General features: G+C 33.6%; 1 protein-coding gene across 2 annotated transcripts in view; it reads left to right on the forward strand.

Moving 5' to 3' along the window:
* Positions 1 to 4559: 4559 nt before the first annotated feature.
* The window catches only part of LOC142220830 (regulator of G-protein signaling loco-like), a 36040-nt gene continuing 20886 nt past the window's right edge, over positions 4560 to 19713 (forward strand). Inside the window, exons 1-3 of one of the 2 annotated variants that reach the window (XM_075290190.1) lie at positions 4560 to 4873; positions 5359 to 5408; positions 9570 to 10365. In XM_075290190.1, coding sequence (XP_075146305.1) covers positions 9970 to 10365 — 396 coding nt within the window. In that variant the 5' untranslated portion in view covers positions 4560 to 4873; positions 5359 to 5408; positions 9570 to 9969. Of the gene's footprint in view, positions 5409 to 9569; positions 10366 to 19713 lie in introns of both variants that reach the window. The other variant, XM_075290191.1, reaches the window with a different exon arrangement.

Here is a 19713-nt window from a genome sequence, read left to right on the forward strand (position 1 = left end):
TCACCCGATTTTCCCAAATTTGGCCATAAGTTCCTTATTTGTCAACCTATCTTACTCAAATTTGACCAAATTTATTTTTCTCTAGTACTTACTATATGTGCAAAAAAAATCATCGAAATAGGTTCAGATTTAGCTATAGCTCCCATATATATGTACCTCCTGATTTTCTTAAATTTGGCCATAAAACCCTTATTAATCAATCGATCTTAATCAAATTTGGCTTACTCTAATCTTTTATAGTACTGACTATATGGGCAAAATATTATCCAAGTCGGTTCAGTATTAGATAGCTCCCATATACATGTAGCGCCCGATTTTCAAAAATTTATAAGCTTATTTTTAATCTAGTGGTCTCATTTATTAACCGATCTTACTCAAATTCAGCAAAAGGTAATCTCCTTTAATGTCAACCAAACCTGCAGAATATAATACAAATCGGTTCAGTTTTAGATATAGCTCGCTTGTTTTTCAAAAATGTGTCTCTTATAACTTTATTTCTGACCATTATAGCTTTATTTAGTTACCGATCTTATCCAAATGTAGCATTTAGAAAACCTTCTGTTGTATCAACCAAACCCGGAAATTTTCATCCATATCGGTTCAGATTTAGATATAGCTTTGCATGAAAAGTATTTACATCAAAGCATTTCAATATCAAGTAATAACAAGTATATACAGCAGTAAGTTCGGCCGGGCCGAATCTTAAATACCCACCACCATGAACCAGATATTAGGGTTTCCTTTGAAATTTCAGGAGGGCTAGAGGACTTGAGGACACTTCCCGAAGATAAATTTAAAGATTTCACCTATGAGGACTATATCAGATTCTGGATTTATAAGAACCATTTTTGCTTGAGTTTTAGAGGAATCATTAACATCTCTTGTAAGTGTGCAAGAAAAATATAAAATAACGTCTTGATTTGAAATCTTAAATCTGTAGAAGTAAAATCTGGAAATTTTACATTGAGTTTCAAACAATTTTCATGATCAGTATTTACAATTTCTGGCAAATCAGATAAAAACTACGGTTTCTAGAAACCCAAGGAGTTTAATCGGGAGATCGTTCTGATGGGGGCTATACTAAAATATGGACCGATACTCACCGCTTTCGGCACACCTCTTTATGACCCGAAAATACCTATAGATTTCCAATTTCAGGCAAATAGGATAAAAACTTCGGATTCTAGAAGCCCAAGAAGTAAAATCGGGAAATCGGTCTATATGGGGGCTATACAAAAATATGGACCGATACTCACCATTTTCGGCACACCTCTTTATGGTCCCAAAATACCTCTAGATTTCCAATTTCAGACAAATTGGATAAAAACTACGGTTTCTATAAATCCAAGACCCCAAATCGGGAGGTCGTTTTATATGGGGACCATAAGCGTAGGAAGGCCTCTGGGGAGGGGGCTTAGACCCCCCAGAAAAATTTTAGCCCCCCAGAATTTGAAAACCTATTTACGATTTTACATTTTTCTAAAAATTAAACAAGTATATACACAGCAGAAAGTTCCGCTAAAGATTTTCATGCACAATCGAATTACTTTGGTTGTGGTAGCAGTTGCCGATAGCAATGTTTTTAATCTGGTATTTATAAAATAAATCTGTGGTTGAACTTTTGATTTAGTTGAATAACTAAAGCTCCTTTATTATTTTGTTTAGTCTGGTTTAGTCAATTTAATTTAAAAAATAGTAATTGATACTATTTGGGGGCTACACCAAAATATGGACCGATACTCACCATTCTCGGCACACCTCTTTATGGTCCTAAAATACCTCTAGATTTCCAATTTCAGACAAATTTGATAAAAACTACGGTTTCTATAAGCCCAAGACCCCAAATCGGGAGATCGCTCTATATGGGGGCTATACCAAAATATGGACGGATACTCACAATTTTTTGCACATGTATTTGTGGTCCTACAATACCTCTAGATTTCCAATTTCAGGTAAATTGAATAAAAACTGCGGTTTCTATAAGCCCAAGAAGTAAAATCGGGAGATCGGTCTATATGGGGGCTATACCAAAACATGGACCGACACTCACCATTTTTGGCATACCTCTTTATGGTCATAAAATACCTCTAGATTTTCAATTTCGCGCAAATTGGATGAAAACTACGGTTTCTATAAGCGAAAGACCCCAAATCTGGAGGTCGGTTTATATGGGGGCTATACCAAACCATGGACCGACACTCACCATTTTTGGCACACCTCTTCAAGGTCCCAAAATACCTCTAGATTTTCAATTTCGCGCAAATTGGATGAAAACTACGGTTTCTATAAGCGAAAGACCCCAAATCGGGTGGTCGGTTTATATGGGGGCTATACCAATACATGGACCGACACTCACCATTTTTGGCACACCTCTTCAAGGTCCCAAAATATCTCTAGATTTTCAATTTCGCGCAAATTGGATGAAAACTACGGTTTCTATAAGCGAAAGACCCCAAATCGGGAGGTCGGTTTATATGGGGGCTATACCAAAACATGGCCCGATATAGCCCATCTTCGAACTTGACCTGCGCGCAGACAAAAGACGATTCTGTGCCAAATTTCAGGACGATAGCTCCATTATTGAATGCTGTAGCGTGATTACAACAGACAGCCAGACAGACAGACGGACAGGCGGACATGCTTATATCGTCTTAGAATTTCTCCCTGATCAAGAATATATATACTTTATATAGTCGGAAATCGATATTTCGATGCGTTACATACGGAATGACAAACTTATTATACCCCGTCACCATTCTATGGTGGTGGGTATAAAAATGGTTTTAGTTATTTCTCTTTTAAATGTAGAAATTCTTGATATATTCTTCAAATTATTGAGAATTCGGTTAAATGCCAAACTTCCTTATCCTCGATTCCTTATTTAGCCTCTTCCAGACGACATCTTTTTATACCCTTCACCATAGGATGGGAGTATATTAACTTTGTCATTCCGTTTGTAACACATCGAAATATTGCTCTAAGACCCCTTGCGGAGCCTCTAAGAGAAGCAAATTTCATCCGATCCGGCTGAAATTTGGTACATGGTGTAAGTATATGGTCTCTAACAAATTGGTCCATATCGGTCCATAATTATATATAGCCCCCATATAAACCGATCCCCAGATTTGATCTCCAGAGCCACGAGGAAGAGCCAAATTCATCTGATACGCTTGAAATTTTGTACGTAGTGTTACTATATGGTCTCTAACAACCATGCTGGAATTGGTCCATATCGGTCCATAATTATATGTAGCCCCCATATAAACCGATCACCAGATTTGAACTCCGGAGCCTCTTGGAAGACCAAAATTCATCTGATTCAGTTGAAAATTGGTACGTGGTGTTAATATATGGCCTCAAACACCCATGCAAAAATTGGTCGAAATCGGTCCATAATTATATATAGCCCCCATATAAACCGATCCCCAGATTTGACCTCCGGAGCCCCTTGAAAGAGCAAAATTCATCCGATTCAGTTGAAATTTGCTACGTGATGTTAGTATATGGTTTCCAACAATCATGCAGGAATTGGTTCATATCAGTCCATAATTATATATAGCCCCCATATAAGCCGATCCCCAAATATGACCTCCGGTGCCTTTTGGAGAAGCAAAATTCATCCGATCTGGTTGAAATTTGGTACGTGGTGGTAGTGTATGATATTTAACAGCCATGCCAAAAGTGGTCCATATCAGTCCGTAATCATATATAGCCCCCATATAAACCGATCCCGATTCTGTGTATAAAAATAGCACTTTTTATTCCTAAAGCTACAATAAAATCTTCTGGAATAAGTTATTTATGGAAATATAATCAATCTCTGGTTTGATTCAATCTGCCTTGTAGGCATTCTTTAAAATCTATAAAAAATACATCTGTTTCCAATACCACTTTCCATTAAAGAGTACGAGACCAATCTAAGATCTAAACGAAGATCCAAACAAGTGTAAGTGATCAAAGAAGCAACATGCTGCAATAAACATTATTTCTTATTTAATAATTGTCTCATACACCTGTTCCGGTTGTGGATTGCGCGCTATTTTGTGTAAGTGGTTTGATCTTAGAAGTCTACCACCACAACCACGACCACCAAGAGAACATCACTTTGTATAGTGATATGCAGCAGTAACTAACCCCTAAAGAAAACTCTTGTCTTCTTCTGCTCATCCCATTTATAAGTTCATAGCTCGTGTTATAAGAAAAACACCTGACATTCCCAAATACCAAACAATACAAGGGTCTATCGGCAGAATGCCGCTTGCGTATGTTTTTGTTTTTTTTTTTTTGAATATTTTATGTCGTATATGTCCGGGGTAAATATTTTTGTATTTTCCTGCTGCTGTTCTCATTCTCATTTAACGTAATCGCTTGTTGGAGGTGAGTCAGGTTACGGCGGCGGTAGCAAAACCAACAACAACACTTGTAGCAGCAACGGGTAATGAACGTATTGATCAGCATGGATAGTGCGAGCCAACAAACAGCTTGTTGCGTCTTCAATGGCAATGTAGGGGAATGTGCTGTGACGATGTACGCTCCAACAAAGTCTTGCCTTTTTTCCATTCCATTCGCTGTTTCGTATTCTTAACTTGAGTCAGTCACTTCATTCGGTTGAGTCAGTCTTGAAACAAACTTCCACGGGTTATAAACATTTACATCGCCGCTGAATTAACTAAAAAGTGAAAAACAAAAATCTTATTCATTTTGGATATTAAAAAATAAAGTGGACCATATATTAAAGCAATATTGTGATAAATTAAACCAAAAAAAAATATAAATATAATTTTTTATAAGAGATAATTGTGGTTGAGTTTTTGAAGTGTTTGTGATTTTTATAAGCCAATGACAACAGATTTGCAAAAATAAATAAATAAAGGTCAGTCCTTGCTCTTGGGTTCTTCTACATATAATTGCTGTCAGATATTTCTTCTAAGAACCTAATGGACTGATAAGTCAATCATAACCTATATTAAGATTGAACCACATGAACCACAAATTTAAATATATAACGGTATTTGTGGCATCGTCATCATCATCCTAATTACTTGACATGATTTTATCAAATCTGGCATCATTATCTTAAACACATAGAAGCCATCGGCGGCAGTCATAAGTAACCACCATAAGTATAAATTTTTATATTATTATATGATTGGCCTTTAAAAGAGTTACATATCCATTAGCTGCCGGTTGATCAGTGAATATTTAATAAACTATGAAAACAATACATTATTCTAAGAATATGCAAGTTCCAAAGATCAAGAAAAACATCATATAACTATTGAAAATATCGTCGTTTAAATCAATTTAATAATTATAAATTGTGTGTTTTGTGCTTTACGTTGTTATTCATTGTTATAGGAATTTCTACACTTCAATACATTCATTGGGACGGACATATTATGTTAGAGGTGAGTACAATTTGCTATGGTCTGATTGTAATCATCACCATTGGTAGTTGCATGAATCATTCATCATTCATTCATTCATTTAACACGAATTTTCAGTTTGATTTAATATTCATTAATGTTCATAGCTTTGAACATTTTACAATACAACCGGTGAATGTTTAAACAAATCAAATAAAATCCCCAATATGTCAACAAAGCATAGCATAGCCTAGTCGCCATTTACACTCAAGGAGAAATGTCAAAATCTATTTACCGTTACCGTTACGAATGAACTAACAGTTCATGGGATATTCACACTATAGAAAAAATCAATTGAAAGGTTGCAAAGAAAAAAATGTAAAACGTTGATAAAAACAAGTATATACAGCAGTAAGTTCGGCCGGGCCGAATCTTAAATACCCACCACCATGAATCAAATATAATAGTTTACTTTGAAAACTCTTCGTCGTAGCGGGCTTCTTTATAATATATAGAATTTTAGGGGGTTTGATGACAAATGAAATAACGCCTTGATTTGAAATCTTAAATCTGTAGATATTTTCCGCCACTATGTAAATGAATACGATGAGTAAAATCTGGACATTTTACTTTCAGTTTCAAGCAATTTTCATGATCAGTGCGCTTGTTATACCCACCCAGAGAAGGAATATGATCACCTCAAACATGTTTTAAGAGCAAAATGTTATTTTTGGGTGGTGACCATGTAACATGGTTTTCGCAACCATGTTATTTTCTCGGAAATCATGTATCTGATTTCGGCAAGCATGTTATATTTGACGAGAAAATAATATTTTGGTGACAAACATGTTACAAGGTCACCATACAAAAATAACATTTTGCTCTTGAAACATGTTTGAGGTGATCATATTCCTTCTCTGCGTGCCCTGAAAGAAGTGTTTTCTTTTCTGAGGAACGAAATTTTAGACAAGCATAGTTTTCTTTTGACACAAATTTTAGAGGCAATCGTTGAATCGCTTATCAAAAATTCGGATTAGTTTGCTCTAAAAGAAAATACTTTATACGAAAGGGAAATTCCGTTTGTCTAAAGTTTCATTCCGGAGGAAAATCTTTTTTTCTTTGGGTGTACCCTCGAGAAGTTAAATTGGTCTATATCGATGCCTTACCAAACGGACCGGTAAAAATAAATACAATACAAATTTTTGAGGGTCTAAAATTCCAGTATATTTACATTTTTGTGCAAATCGGATAAAAACTACGGTTTCTAGAAGCCCAAGGAGTTAAATCTGGAGATCGGTCTATATGGAGGCTATACTAAAACATGGGTCGACACACACCATATTCAGGTGACCTGTTTGTGGTCAGCCGGATTCCAGAAGTCCTAGAAATAAATGCGGGAGTTAGGTCTATATGGGGGCTATACTATACATGGACCAATACTCACCACATGTTCCTCAAATACCTCTAGAATTCCACTTTCAGACGAATTGGCTGAAAACTACGAATTCTAGAAGCCCAAGAAGTAAAATCGGGAGATCAGTCTATATAGGGGCTATACCAAAGCATGAACCGATAGGCACCATTTGCGACACACCTGTTTGTGATCTTCAATTTCAAGCAAATCTAGACGCCCAAGAAGTAAAATCGGGAGATCGGTCTCTTTGGGGGTTATACCCAAAAATGGACCGATACACATTTCGGCACATCTATTTGTGGTCCCAAAATACCTCTAGATTTCCAATTTCAGGCATATCGGGTAAAAAATACAGTTTATAGAAGCCCAAGAATAAAAATCGGGAGATCGGTCTATCGGGCGGGGCCGACTTTATTATACCCTTCACCCTTTTGTAGGCCAAAATTTGTGTTACCATCTGAACTACTTCACATTTGCTGGAAGCTATATAAAGGATACAATTTTTTTACTTCTACAAAATCTCTAGAATTAAAATTTAAATCGGCTAACGCTATCCAGTTAACTGGAGGAAACTTCCAATGAAAATGGGTCGAAAATGTGTAACAGTCTACCATATTTCCCCAACTCTGGTGTACGTATATATGGGAGCTATATATAATCTGAAGCGATTTTGACTAAATTTGACATGTATAGTTAGAATAATAATTCTGCTATCTATGCGAAATTTCACGTAAATGAAAGTATAACTTTGGCCCCCTGGTCATATGAGTGCAAATCGGACGGAAGATATATATGGGAGCCATATCTAAATCTGAACCGATTTCAACCAAATTTGGCACAATTACCGATACAACTAAACGTACTCCTTGTGCGAAATTTGAAGTAAGTCAGGGCAAAACTCTGGCTTTTGAGACCATATAAGTCCAAATCGGGCGAAAGATATATATGGGAGCTATATCTAAATCTGAACCGATTTTAACAAAATTTGACACACTTAACGATACTATTAAACGTACCCCTTGTGCAAAATTTGAAGCAAATCACGGCAAAACTCTGGCTTTTGTGGCCATATAAGTTCAAATCGGACGAAAGATATATATGGGAGCTATATCTAAATTTGAACCGATTTCAATCAAATTTACCAAAGCATTGGTAGAATGTCAATTCTACCCTCTGTGCAAAATTTCACGAAGATCGGTAGTAAACTTTGGCCTCTGTGCACGCATAGAAGGAATATGATCACCTCAAACATGTTTCAAGAGCAAAATGTTATTTTTGTATAGTGACCATGTAACATGTTTGTCACTAAAATGTTATTTTCTCGTCAAATATAACCTGCTTGCCGAAATCAGATACATGATTTCCGAGAAAATAACATTGCTGCGAAAACCATGTTAAATGGTCACCACCCAAAAATAACATTTTGCTCTTAAAACATGTTTGAGGTGATCATATTCCTCCTCTGGGTGTGGTCATATGAGTCTAAATCGGACGAAAGATATGTATGGGAGCTATATCTAAATCAGAACGGATTTGGTTGATATTTTGCAAGATTTTCGAGATTCATAAAATATTTGGATGTACGTTATTTCAAGAAAATCGGATAAATATACATATATGACAGCTATATCTAAATCTGAACCGATTTTTTCCAAAACCAATAGCGATTGTCTCTGTCCCAAGAAACGGCCCTATGCCAAATCTGAGGACAATCGGACTTAAATTGCGAGCTGTACTTTGTGCACAAAATTACATATACAGACAGACGGACGGACAGACAGACAGACGGACATCGCTAAATCGACTCAGAATTTAATTCTAAGCCGATCGGTATACTAAAACATGGGTCTATGACCACTATTTCTTGGCGTTACATACAAATGCACAAAGTTATTATACCCTGTACACAGAAAATAATATTATAATTTTTGAGCTAACAATAAATTGTTGTTACAGAAAATTTTTAAGTCCAACAAAATTTTTGTTGATATAACAAAATGTTTGTTGATATAACAAAATTGGTTGCTAAAGTGACTAAAATCGTAATTGTGTTTACAAATTACGTTGTTAGCTCAAATTTAAACATAATTTTAATTGTATTGACAATCAAATTAATTGATATTTTTTTGTGTGTACCACAGTAGTGGTGAAGGGTTTAAATAGCTATAAATTTGTTATGGGTATAAATACGCACTTCAATATATTTTTTATAGGATCAGCATGTAAACCATCAATGATAACGGTCCACGGAATTTTCATTAGCAAATATAGCAACGGAATTTGAAGCGGAAATTTCGAATAGAGTTAAAGGAGTTAACTTAGGTCCAAAGAGTTTGACCTTCAGTTAGGGAGTTTAGAATTGATTTCGAGCCAAGAACGCGGCATCTTTAAAATAAATATATTTAGAAGAAACAAGTCTATATTTTATATAAATGAAATTACGATAAATTTATAATTTTTCAATTCTCTTTTTTGATAATATAAACAGAGCTATTCAATCCATTTTTTTAAACATAAACTGATATTATTCTTTGAGTGTTAATGTTGTAGATCAACGCAAACAAATAATCCATTACTCATCACTAACTAATGTCATTTCCTATGAAATTTTTGGCAATTCGTTTTTTTTCCAGTTCTACTAAATTCCATATACATCAACATCGTCACCACGATCATTATCATAATACCATTAACAACAATTCATCTTCATTCCAATAACGTCAATCAAATATAAGCAAAATGTTGCTACATACGTTTCATCAATCTATTGCCCATCTCAATGATTCCAGTAATTTTGAATCGAGTTTTGAAATTAAGTATATACCAACAAACACCAATCGAAATTTGCAACAACAACGCTGCCTGAGCCAAAGTGAACGAGAATCTCTATTGAGATTTGTAGAAGAATTTGAAATATTGCAGTCGAGTAATTGCAGTGCAAAGTCAACACCTAAAAAATCTCCCCAAGGAAATAGAACACATCACATAGATTTAGAAGAAGAAACTGATAACATTATAGCTGGCAATACAAGTGCATCAAGAAGTTTAACTCATTCGCCAGAAATTATACGAAATTATACTGGTAATTTATGGTCTACGGAGGGTGATGATATATATGTGGATCATCGAAGCCATATTAGTCTAAATTCTACAGTTCGTTCAAACTCGCCTATATTTTCTCGTTCAAATATGGGTTGCAAATCGTTAAAGTGTTTCGATTACGATAATTGCTCGAACCATGATGGCGAAGGAGTAGAACTGATGTATTCTAATCAAAATAGTTCACCTGATTCCTCGTTTGATATGCATCCTCCATTAATGCCAACATTCAATGTAACACCACCCAAACAAAATCGTAATGCTGCAAACGAGCTGGCAAAATTTCTACGTGGTTCATTTAATGTAAAGCGTGCCAAGATCACACATTTACAACGCTCCTTTAGTATGAACGAGAGTGATCCACAGTGTTGTGATAACGGCGAGGAGAATAAGTCAAATGCTGTCGTATCAAAAGATGTCGGAGGAAAGGCAAAGAAAAAGATATTGGGGGATGCCACGAATTGTAATAATGGAAACTTGATATCTGTAAGTATTTTTAAATTTTATTTTTTTTTTATTAATTTTTTTCCTATTTGCATTTATTTTTATTCCATTGATATCTTTCGTGTAGTTATTAATATACATAAATTATGAATACACAGATAGGTTTGAATAAGAAAGGAGGAAAAATATACAAGAATATCTAGTATATTTAAAATTAAATTGAACTGAAGCACCTCTGTCAGTGATAGATCAATTTATGCGTTATGCATCCATATCTAGGAAGGTGGTAAGAGGTACTATTGAATACATCTGGAAATCAGATGTTTGAGGAAAAAAACAACTACGATCAATAACGTTCTACCCTCTGCCATATAATGGAGATATACTAACTATGTCATTCCGTTTGTAACACATCGAAATATTGGTTGTAGACCGCATAAAGTATATTTATTCTGGGTGAAATTCTGAGTCGATCTAGCGGGTGATATGGCAAATTGGTCATATCTGATCACTTTTAGATTTAACCCACCTATAAACCGACACCCAGATTTGACTTCCGGAGCCTCTTTGAAGAGCAAATTGCATTCGATCCGGTTGAAGTTTTGTAACAACCATACATTAGTCCTTATCGGTTCATGATTATATATAGCTCCAATATAAACCGATTCCCATATTCGACTTCCATACACGGTTGCCACTCTAGCCAAAAATAATCTAACAAAATTTGGAAAACATTTTACCACAAAAAATATTTTATTTCTATAGAAAATTTTGTCAAAAATTGTATTTCTATAGAAAATTTTTTCCCAATTTTTATTTCTATAGAAAATTGTCTCAAAATTTTATTTCTATAGAAAATTTTCTTAAAATTTTATTTCTATAGAAAATCTTCTCAAAATTTTACGGCAATACAAAAATTTACTGCAATAGAAAATTTTGTCAAATTTTTATACCCTCCACCATAGGATGGGGGTATATTAACTTTGTCATTCCGTTTGTAACACATCGAAATATTGCTCTAAGACCCCATAAAGTATATATATTCTGGGTCGTGGTGAAATTCAGAGTCGATCTGAGCATGTCCGTCCGACCGTCTGTTGAAATCACGCTAACTTCCGAACGAAACAAGCTATCGACTTGAAACTTGGCACAAGTAGTTGTTGTTGATGTAGGTCGGATGGTATTGCAAATGGGCCATATCGGTCCACTTTTACGTATAGCCCCCATATAAACGGACCCCCAAATTTAGCTTGCAATGCCTCTAAGAGAAGCAAATTTCATCCGATCCGGCTGAAATTTGGTACATGGTGTTAGTATATGGTCTCTAACAACCATGCAAAAATGGGTCCACATCGGTCCATAATTATATATATCCCCCATATAAACCGATCCCCCGATTTGGCTTGCAATGCCTCTAAGAGAAGCAAATTTCATCCGATCCGGCTGAAATTTGGTACATGGTGTTAGTATATGGTCTCTAACAACCATGCAAAAATTGGTCCACATCGGTCCATTATTATATATAGCCCCCATATAAACCGATCCCCAGATTTGGCTTGCGGAGCCTCTAAGAGAAGTAAATTTCATCCGATCCGGCTGAAATTTGGTACATGGTGTTAGTATATGGTCTCTAATGACCATGCAAAAATTGGTCCATATCGGTCCATAATTATATATAGCCCCCATATAAACCGATCACCAGATTTGAACTCCGGAGCCTCTTGGAAGAGCAAAATTCATCTGATTCAGTTGAAATTTGGTACGTGATGTTAATATATGGCCTCAAACACCCATGCAAAAATTGGTTGATATCGGTCCATAATTATATATTGGCACCATATAAACCGATCCCCAGATTTGACCTCCGGAGCACCTTGGAAGAGCAAAATTCTTCCCATTCGGTTGAAATTTGGTACGTGATGTTAGTATATGGTAACCAACAACCATGCAGGAATTGGTTCCTATCAGTTCATAATTATATATAGCTCCCATATAAACCGATCCCCAAATTTGACCTCCGGTGCCTTTTGGAGAAGCAAAATTCATCCGATCTGGTTGAAATTTGGTAAGTAGTGGTAGTATATGATATTTAACAACCATGTGAGTTGAAATTTGTGGATGACAGTTTTTCATAGAAGTTTCTACGCAATCCATGGTGGAGGGTACATAAGATTCGACCTGGCCGAACTTAAGGCCGTTTATACTTGTTATTTCTATAGAACATTTTCTCTATAGAAAATATAGAAAATTTCTCAAAATATTATTTCTATTGAAAATTTTCTCAAGATTTTACTGCTATAGAAAATTTTCTCAAAATTTTATTTCTATAGGAAATTTTCGCGAAATTTTACTGCTATAGAAAATTTTGTTAAATTTTTATTTCTATAAAAAAATTTTCTCAAAATTTTATTTCTATAGAAAATTTTATCAAAATGTTATTTCTATAGAAAATTTTCTCAAAATTTTACTGCAATACAAAATCTTACTGCAATAGAAAATTTTGTCAAATTTTTATTTCTATAGAAAATTTTCACAAAATATTATTTCTTTAGAAAAATTTCTCAAAATTTTATTTCTATTGAAAATTTTCTCAAAATTTTACTGCTATAGAAAATTTTCTCAAAATATTATTTGTATAGAAAATTTTTTCAAAAGTTTACTGCAATAGAACATTTTGTCAAATTTTTATTTCTATAGAAAATTTTCTCAAAATTTTACTACTATAGAAAATCTTCGCAATATTTTATTTCTGTAGAAAATTTTCTCAAATTTTTATTTCTATAGAAAATTTTCTCAAAATTTATGAAAAATATAGAAAATTTTCTAAACATTTTATTTCTATAGAAAATTTTCTCAAAATTTTACTGCTATAGAAAATTTTCGCGAAATTTTACTGGTATAGAAAATTTTGTTAAATTTTTATTTATATATTTAGAAAATTTTCCCAAAATTTTATTTTTATAGCAATTTTTGTCAAAATTTTATTTTTATAGAAAATTTTCTCAAAATTTTATTTCTGTAGAAAATTTTCTCAAAATTTTATTTCTATATAAAATTTTCTCAAAATATTATTTCTATGGAAAATTTTCGCGAAATTTTACTGCTATAGAAAATTTTGTTAAATTTTTATTTATATATTTAGAAATTTTTTCTCAAAATATTATTTCTACAGAAAATGTTCTCAAAATTTTATTTCTATAGAAAATTTTCTCAAAATTGTCAAAATGTTATTGCTATCGAAAATCTTCTCAAAATTTTACTTCTATAGAAAATTTTCTCAAAATTTTATTTTTATAAAAAAATTTTCTCAAAATTTTACTTCTATAGAAAATTTTATCAAATTGTTACTGCTATAGAAAATTTTGTCAAATTTCTATTTCAATAGAAAATTTTTTCAAAATTTTATTTCTATAGAAAAATTTTTCAAAATTTAATTTCTTTAGAAAATTTTCTCAAAATTTTATTTCTATTCTTCCCAAAATTTTATTTCCTTAAAAATATCTATTATGAGAATTACCTCTTAGTTGGAGAGAAATATTTTGCAAAATCTACCAAAACATCGAAAATTCTACCAATCTACCAAACAGTAAAAAATCTAAAATTTTTGGTAGAATTCTATCAACTGTGGCAACCGTGCTTCCACAGCCTCTTGGAAGAGAAAATTTCTTCCTATCCGTTTCAAAATTTGCGGTGTAAACACATGGTACTTCAATTGCCATGCGAAAACTTGTTCATATTGGTTGACAAGTATTTATAGATTCCTCCTCTATATAAACCTATCAAAAATTAAAAAGGCTAATATAGGTACTTAGTGTGCCTTTTCTATCTAATGGTGACTCCATATGGACTAACTTACAATTTTGAAGATAATATTAAGAAAGTCTAAGATACCTTGCCATCAGAAACTGTTTCACGCCACAAGCGATTCGACTGTGTAGAAATCCATGGTGGAGGGTACATAAGATTCAGCCTACCTGAACCTGAAAATATATGCAAATGAATTTACATATGACACTACTATTTTTAATTGCATCATATTGGACAATTTAATCATGAATCGGATTGAACATCGGTTCTGGATAGAACATCGATTCGGGAATCAGCTGTCCAGAACATATTGCTGATACAAATATTGCATCCAGTTTTAACCGGCAAAGATATCTGTGTGGCAAGGGCCAGTGGGACCTGATATATATAAAAGAAAAAATATTGCCATGAAATAGAAATTAATGTTTTTCAAGCTATCTGTGTGGTAAGGGCCAGTGGGACCTGATATTTATAAAAAAAAAATACTCCCATGAAATAATACAATAATGTTTTTCAAGCTCGAGGTCTTTTGAATATTTTATTTATTTTTCCCAATATTTCGCGATTGCCATATTGAATCACTTCTTCATGCCATCGCTTCATATTTAATTATTACAATTTTCTTTGATTCTCTTCGACCTTTTTCGTTATAATAATAAATTAACGTGTTTTCAAGCTCGAGGTTTTTGGAATATTTTATTTATTTTTCCCAATATTTCGTGATCCGTCATATTGAATCGCTTCTTCATAAATCCTTGAAATATTCACAAAATCCAGAAGAACATTTGAAGGAAATTATCAGCTTTAAAATTAATTACTTTAATAAAGCAACGACGAAAATTTCAATGCGAAAACCGAAAATATTTTACAAAGGCGTTACTGGTCTATGTGACTTCCTTTGCACCAAACTTTATTTAGGGGATACTGCTAATATTACAGTCTTTACAACCTAATAATGTGTGTGAATAAAATACACCTATTATTTGACGATGATACTGAAGAAGAAACAGACAAGTAATCCACAAGTGGTTACTACGACACCTGTTCTAAAGTTTCGCTTCAATCATTCTTAATTATTCGTGTTTGTATGGTTGGTTGCAACTAAAAGACGCTACATTTTGAGACATTCAAAAACAACCCCAAAGAATTAGTACTCTGTTGCACTCAGTGAATACCTTTATACCAGAAATGATTCCGTAGACACATTAAATAAATTGTGCCTACCCATAAAATTGGTGGGCTGATGAGAATTCCCGTGAGACGTTTTTATGGATTGCTTACAATTTGGTGTCATAAGAATTTTATATGAAATTTTCTTCGTTATGCTTAGTACTAAGTTCGTTTCTGCGAAAAACGACTATCTTCATCTATCTCCGTAAATAGGGTCTCAAAAGCAGGGATGTTAACTTATTTATGCGAAATAATATGCCTTGCCTATTTTTTCGTGCGAAAAATCCAGGGTTGTATAAATATGTGTTTAAAAATGCTCAAAGCAAAGATTTCGCATTTATTCCGTTTTTTATATGGAGTATAACAATTTTTCGTGCGAAAACGTGATCTTAGTACTAGGCTTTAGAATAGAAAAAAAATAACAGTCGATAATGACGGCTGAAGCCCGGATACAGCTTTTGCAAAAACTCCTGTTACATGCCGATACTGCAGTTTTAACATACATTTCTTGTGGGAGCAAAATGTAACAATGTCTTACGAAATTGGCGGTTGGTTTAGAAAAAGTTCCTTAGAAGTGCGTACCTAACTTTGGCCAACACTCTTGTCTATCTTCTCACTAGGGGTATTTGGGGATTTTTCGGTACTGAAACCTCTCAAAGTTGAAAGGTTTCGTTAGACGTTTGCTATATTATAACATTAAAATTAACATCTCTTAAATGGACACCTTCCAAACATGCAAATAAAATCTAGGCCCTAGTGGTTGTTTTGATCTACTTTTCCCATCTAAAACCCTGAGGAAATTTTGTTTTCATTGTCGATAAAGCAGGTTTTGTAAGAAAATGTAATCAATTCTTAAAAAAACTTCAAAAACCTTTTTTTTAATATTTAACGGCTTTAGGCGATCAAATTTACGTAATTTTCCCCAATACCATTACGGCGTCAATTTTTCTAAGTGTTGTTACATACCATTATGCAGAAATAACCTATTGCCTTTATGTTTGTAGACTTTTTATTGAAAACCACCATAAAAGAAATTCCAATTTAATTGTTATCGTTTTTTGAAAAGTAAACACTCCCAATGATTTCAATTTAATAGATCTTTATCTTATCAAATTAACTTTATTCCTACATATATGCGCTTATAACGTTAACTCTTTGTTCCACTGTCTAGTTACGCTCATCTTCATGGCATGAATGAAAAGTGTATTTGAGTTGGAATGTGTGCATGAGAATATTATGTCAACAAACTATACGTATAGAAGTGAATAAAACACAAAAAGATCTCAAAGATTCACAACTTAATTCGGACTCGCCCATATACATAGGCATATTACATACATACGTTCGCTACAAAAACTGGCATACAACATAGTTACATACATACTAGAACGCCATCTATGCATACATCATAGTTAATTGCATATCATACTCTTTCGTATTTTCATGCTCTTTGTGTGCTCTCACTTAATTGAAATTACTCTTCACTTGAAATTATGAGAGTTGCCAACATAGAGAATGTAAAGATATACTTTATTAGAAGTCAGGTTTGTTATGGGAATTTGAATAGCAAAAATCGCAATATGAATAACCTGCCAATTTACACATACAGAAAAAATTGGTAGTGAAGGAACAGCAATTAGTCACATTTAGTATCGCAGGTGAATCAAAAACATACATTGAAAAAAAGTGAACTCTCTATTTCACTAAAACCAATTTAACTTTATTTTAGTTCATGGAATTATTATATATGGAGAATGTTTTCTTTACTCTAATAATTTTTTTCGTACGTTAGTTAAATTAACTAAAAAACGGGAAAAAATTATACACAAATGAAGTAAAAAGTTTTACTAAATTCGTACTTCTCACAAAAAAGTTCATTATTTCTTTAAATATGTAAATTTTATTACAAATGTGACCATCATGAACTTCGTATGTCACTAAAGACATTCTTGCATTTTTTTCTTTCAAACTACAAAATTTTCTTTAACAAGTGAAAAAAATTAATTATGTCTAATAAATTTTCTTTAATTTATTGAAAAAATGTTTTGTGATATCGGCTCGATGTCAACGTTTGTAATACTGTTTAGTTAAAATTTTCTAAAAATATTAAAAAATTTCTAAAAATAACTAAATGTTTTCTTCCTGATGGGTTCACTGTTTTTTCAGTGTAGGTTGCAAAAATAAAGTCGAAGATCTCTATATTGCTGCTTTCGTTTTTCTAGTGATGCTGATATACGAGAATTTGGCAGCCGGAGATTTTATTCGTGACCGAGGCAGTATGTTTGGAAAATATCTGAAAAAATATCACTTTATTCCATTTTGAATTTTGATAATTTTTTACCAATGTACCTTTCACAATTGTAACCACAATAACAATGATTTCAATTCTGTTTTTTTTTCTTACACCCAAAAATGTGAATTCCCGTGAGTCGCTATTATGGAGTGCTTACAAATGAAAAAAAAAATGTATAATAAATTTTCTAGAATTTGTCTAAAAATATTTACTTATTTTTGTGAAATCGGCGTGACATCTGCGTTTGTAATAAAGTTTAGTTAACATTTTCTAAAATTAACCAAAATATTCCTTCCTGATGGGGTCATTGTTTTGTCAGTGTACGAAGCTTGTTGACTCTTGGCTTTCCTAACAATAGTAATGGCAAAATACTTTAAAAATTTTTGGTATATTTCCCCTTCACAGATGACATTTGTTATAAGCTCCGTTCGAGAAATCGATAATAATTTTTGATAATTATTACAATTTTTTACTATAAGAGCCTGTTCGAAACCGAAACTTTTTACTAGCATTGGTAAAAATTTGACGTAAATCGTTGCGAGTATAATTTCACTAGCCCGGGGACTAGTAAGAAATTTGACATTTGTTGAAAATTCTTGACATTTACGACATCACTAGGCTTGGCATGTTTGATTATATCAAAATAAAAAAAAACTAAAGAGTGGTTAAAATTTCAAGGGCCGATGTTGATTTTGAATAAAACACAAACTATTTAGGAAATTATTGTAATTTTATTTTATTATGATATATTGGTATTACTCAATTATGTATGGAACAAAATATCAGCCAAATGGGCGCCGCGACCTCGGTGGCACACCTTCATCCGATGGTCCAAATTTTCGATGACGCTGAGGCATAATGGAGGTTCTATGCCGTTAATGTGCCGAATTATAGCATCCTTTAGTTCTTGAATTGTTGCTGGCTTATCGACGTACACCTTTTCTTTCAAATAACCCCAAAGAAAAAAGTCCAACGGTGTCAAATCACATGATCTTGGCGGCCAATTGACATCGCCCTTACGTGAGATAACACGGCCATTGAATTTGTAGCGCAAAAGAGCCATTGTTTCGCTAGCTGTGTGGCAAGTGGTACCGTCCTGCTGAAAGTCCACATCCATATCTTCCAATTCGGGCCATAAAAAGTTCGTTATCATCTCACGATAGCGAAGACCATTCACAGTAACTGCCTGACCGGCCTCATTTTGGAAAAAATACGGCCCGATGATGCCGCCAGCCCATAAACCGCACCAAACAGTCACTCTTTGTGGGTGCATTGGTTTTTCGACAATCACCCTTGGATTCTCATTCACCCAAAGGCGGCAATTCTGTTTATTGACGAATCCACTGAGGTGAAAATGTTCCTCATCACTGAAGATGATTTTCTTCGAAAATTGATCATCCACTGTTGCCATTTCTTGGAACCATTCTGCCCATTCACGACGTCCATGGTTCCAATTGAGTAAGTCTGAAATAGAGAAATGTCAAATAAAATTCGGAAAAAAAAGTTCACATTCAACATCGGCCCTTACAATTTAACCACCCTTTAGTTTTAAAATTTAAAGAAATGAGTACACCAAATTAGCAATTGTTTTTCACCATAGTAAATTGATATCTCACCATAATAAAAAGGTTCGGTTTCGAACAGGCCCTAAGTCGTTCGTTTACACCAAAAAGCCAGTAAAAGAGAGCAGGAGAGAGACTATATTTGACAGCTATGAGATAGAGTAATTGCAAAATAGAGATTTTTCCCCAGTAAAATCTTGCAAACCAAAGCATACGTTGTCAGCTGGTTTTTGATAACAAACAAAGCACCAGCACAATGTACATTTTCCGCAACTACAATTGGAATTTAAAAAAGCAGGATTCGTTTGTTGTTTTTCATGTTTTAGAAGCTGAAATTCTGAATGTGCAAATAGTTACTGGATGCCGTTCGCGTACCTTTCAGCAATTTTAGGCAAAGAGAGTAAAATACACTCTAACTCTCTTGGTTGTTTTTACTGGATATTTTTTTACTGGAAAAGTACGCGAACAGACCTATAATGTCACCTAAGAGTCTATGGAAGCGAAGGAGATAAAATTATTTGTAGGTACATTACCTTAAAATAACAAAAAATGCTTTTG

Source organism: Haematobia irritans, chromosome 1 (assembly GCF_050003625.1).
Source record: "Haematobia irritans isolate KBUSLIRL chromosome 1, ASM5000362v1, whole genome shotgun sequence".
Classification (NCBI taxonomy): Eukaryota; Metazoa; Arthropoda; class Insecta; order Diptera; family Muscidae; genus Haematobia; species Haematobia irritans.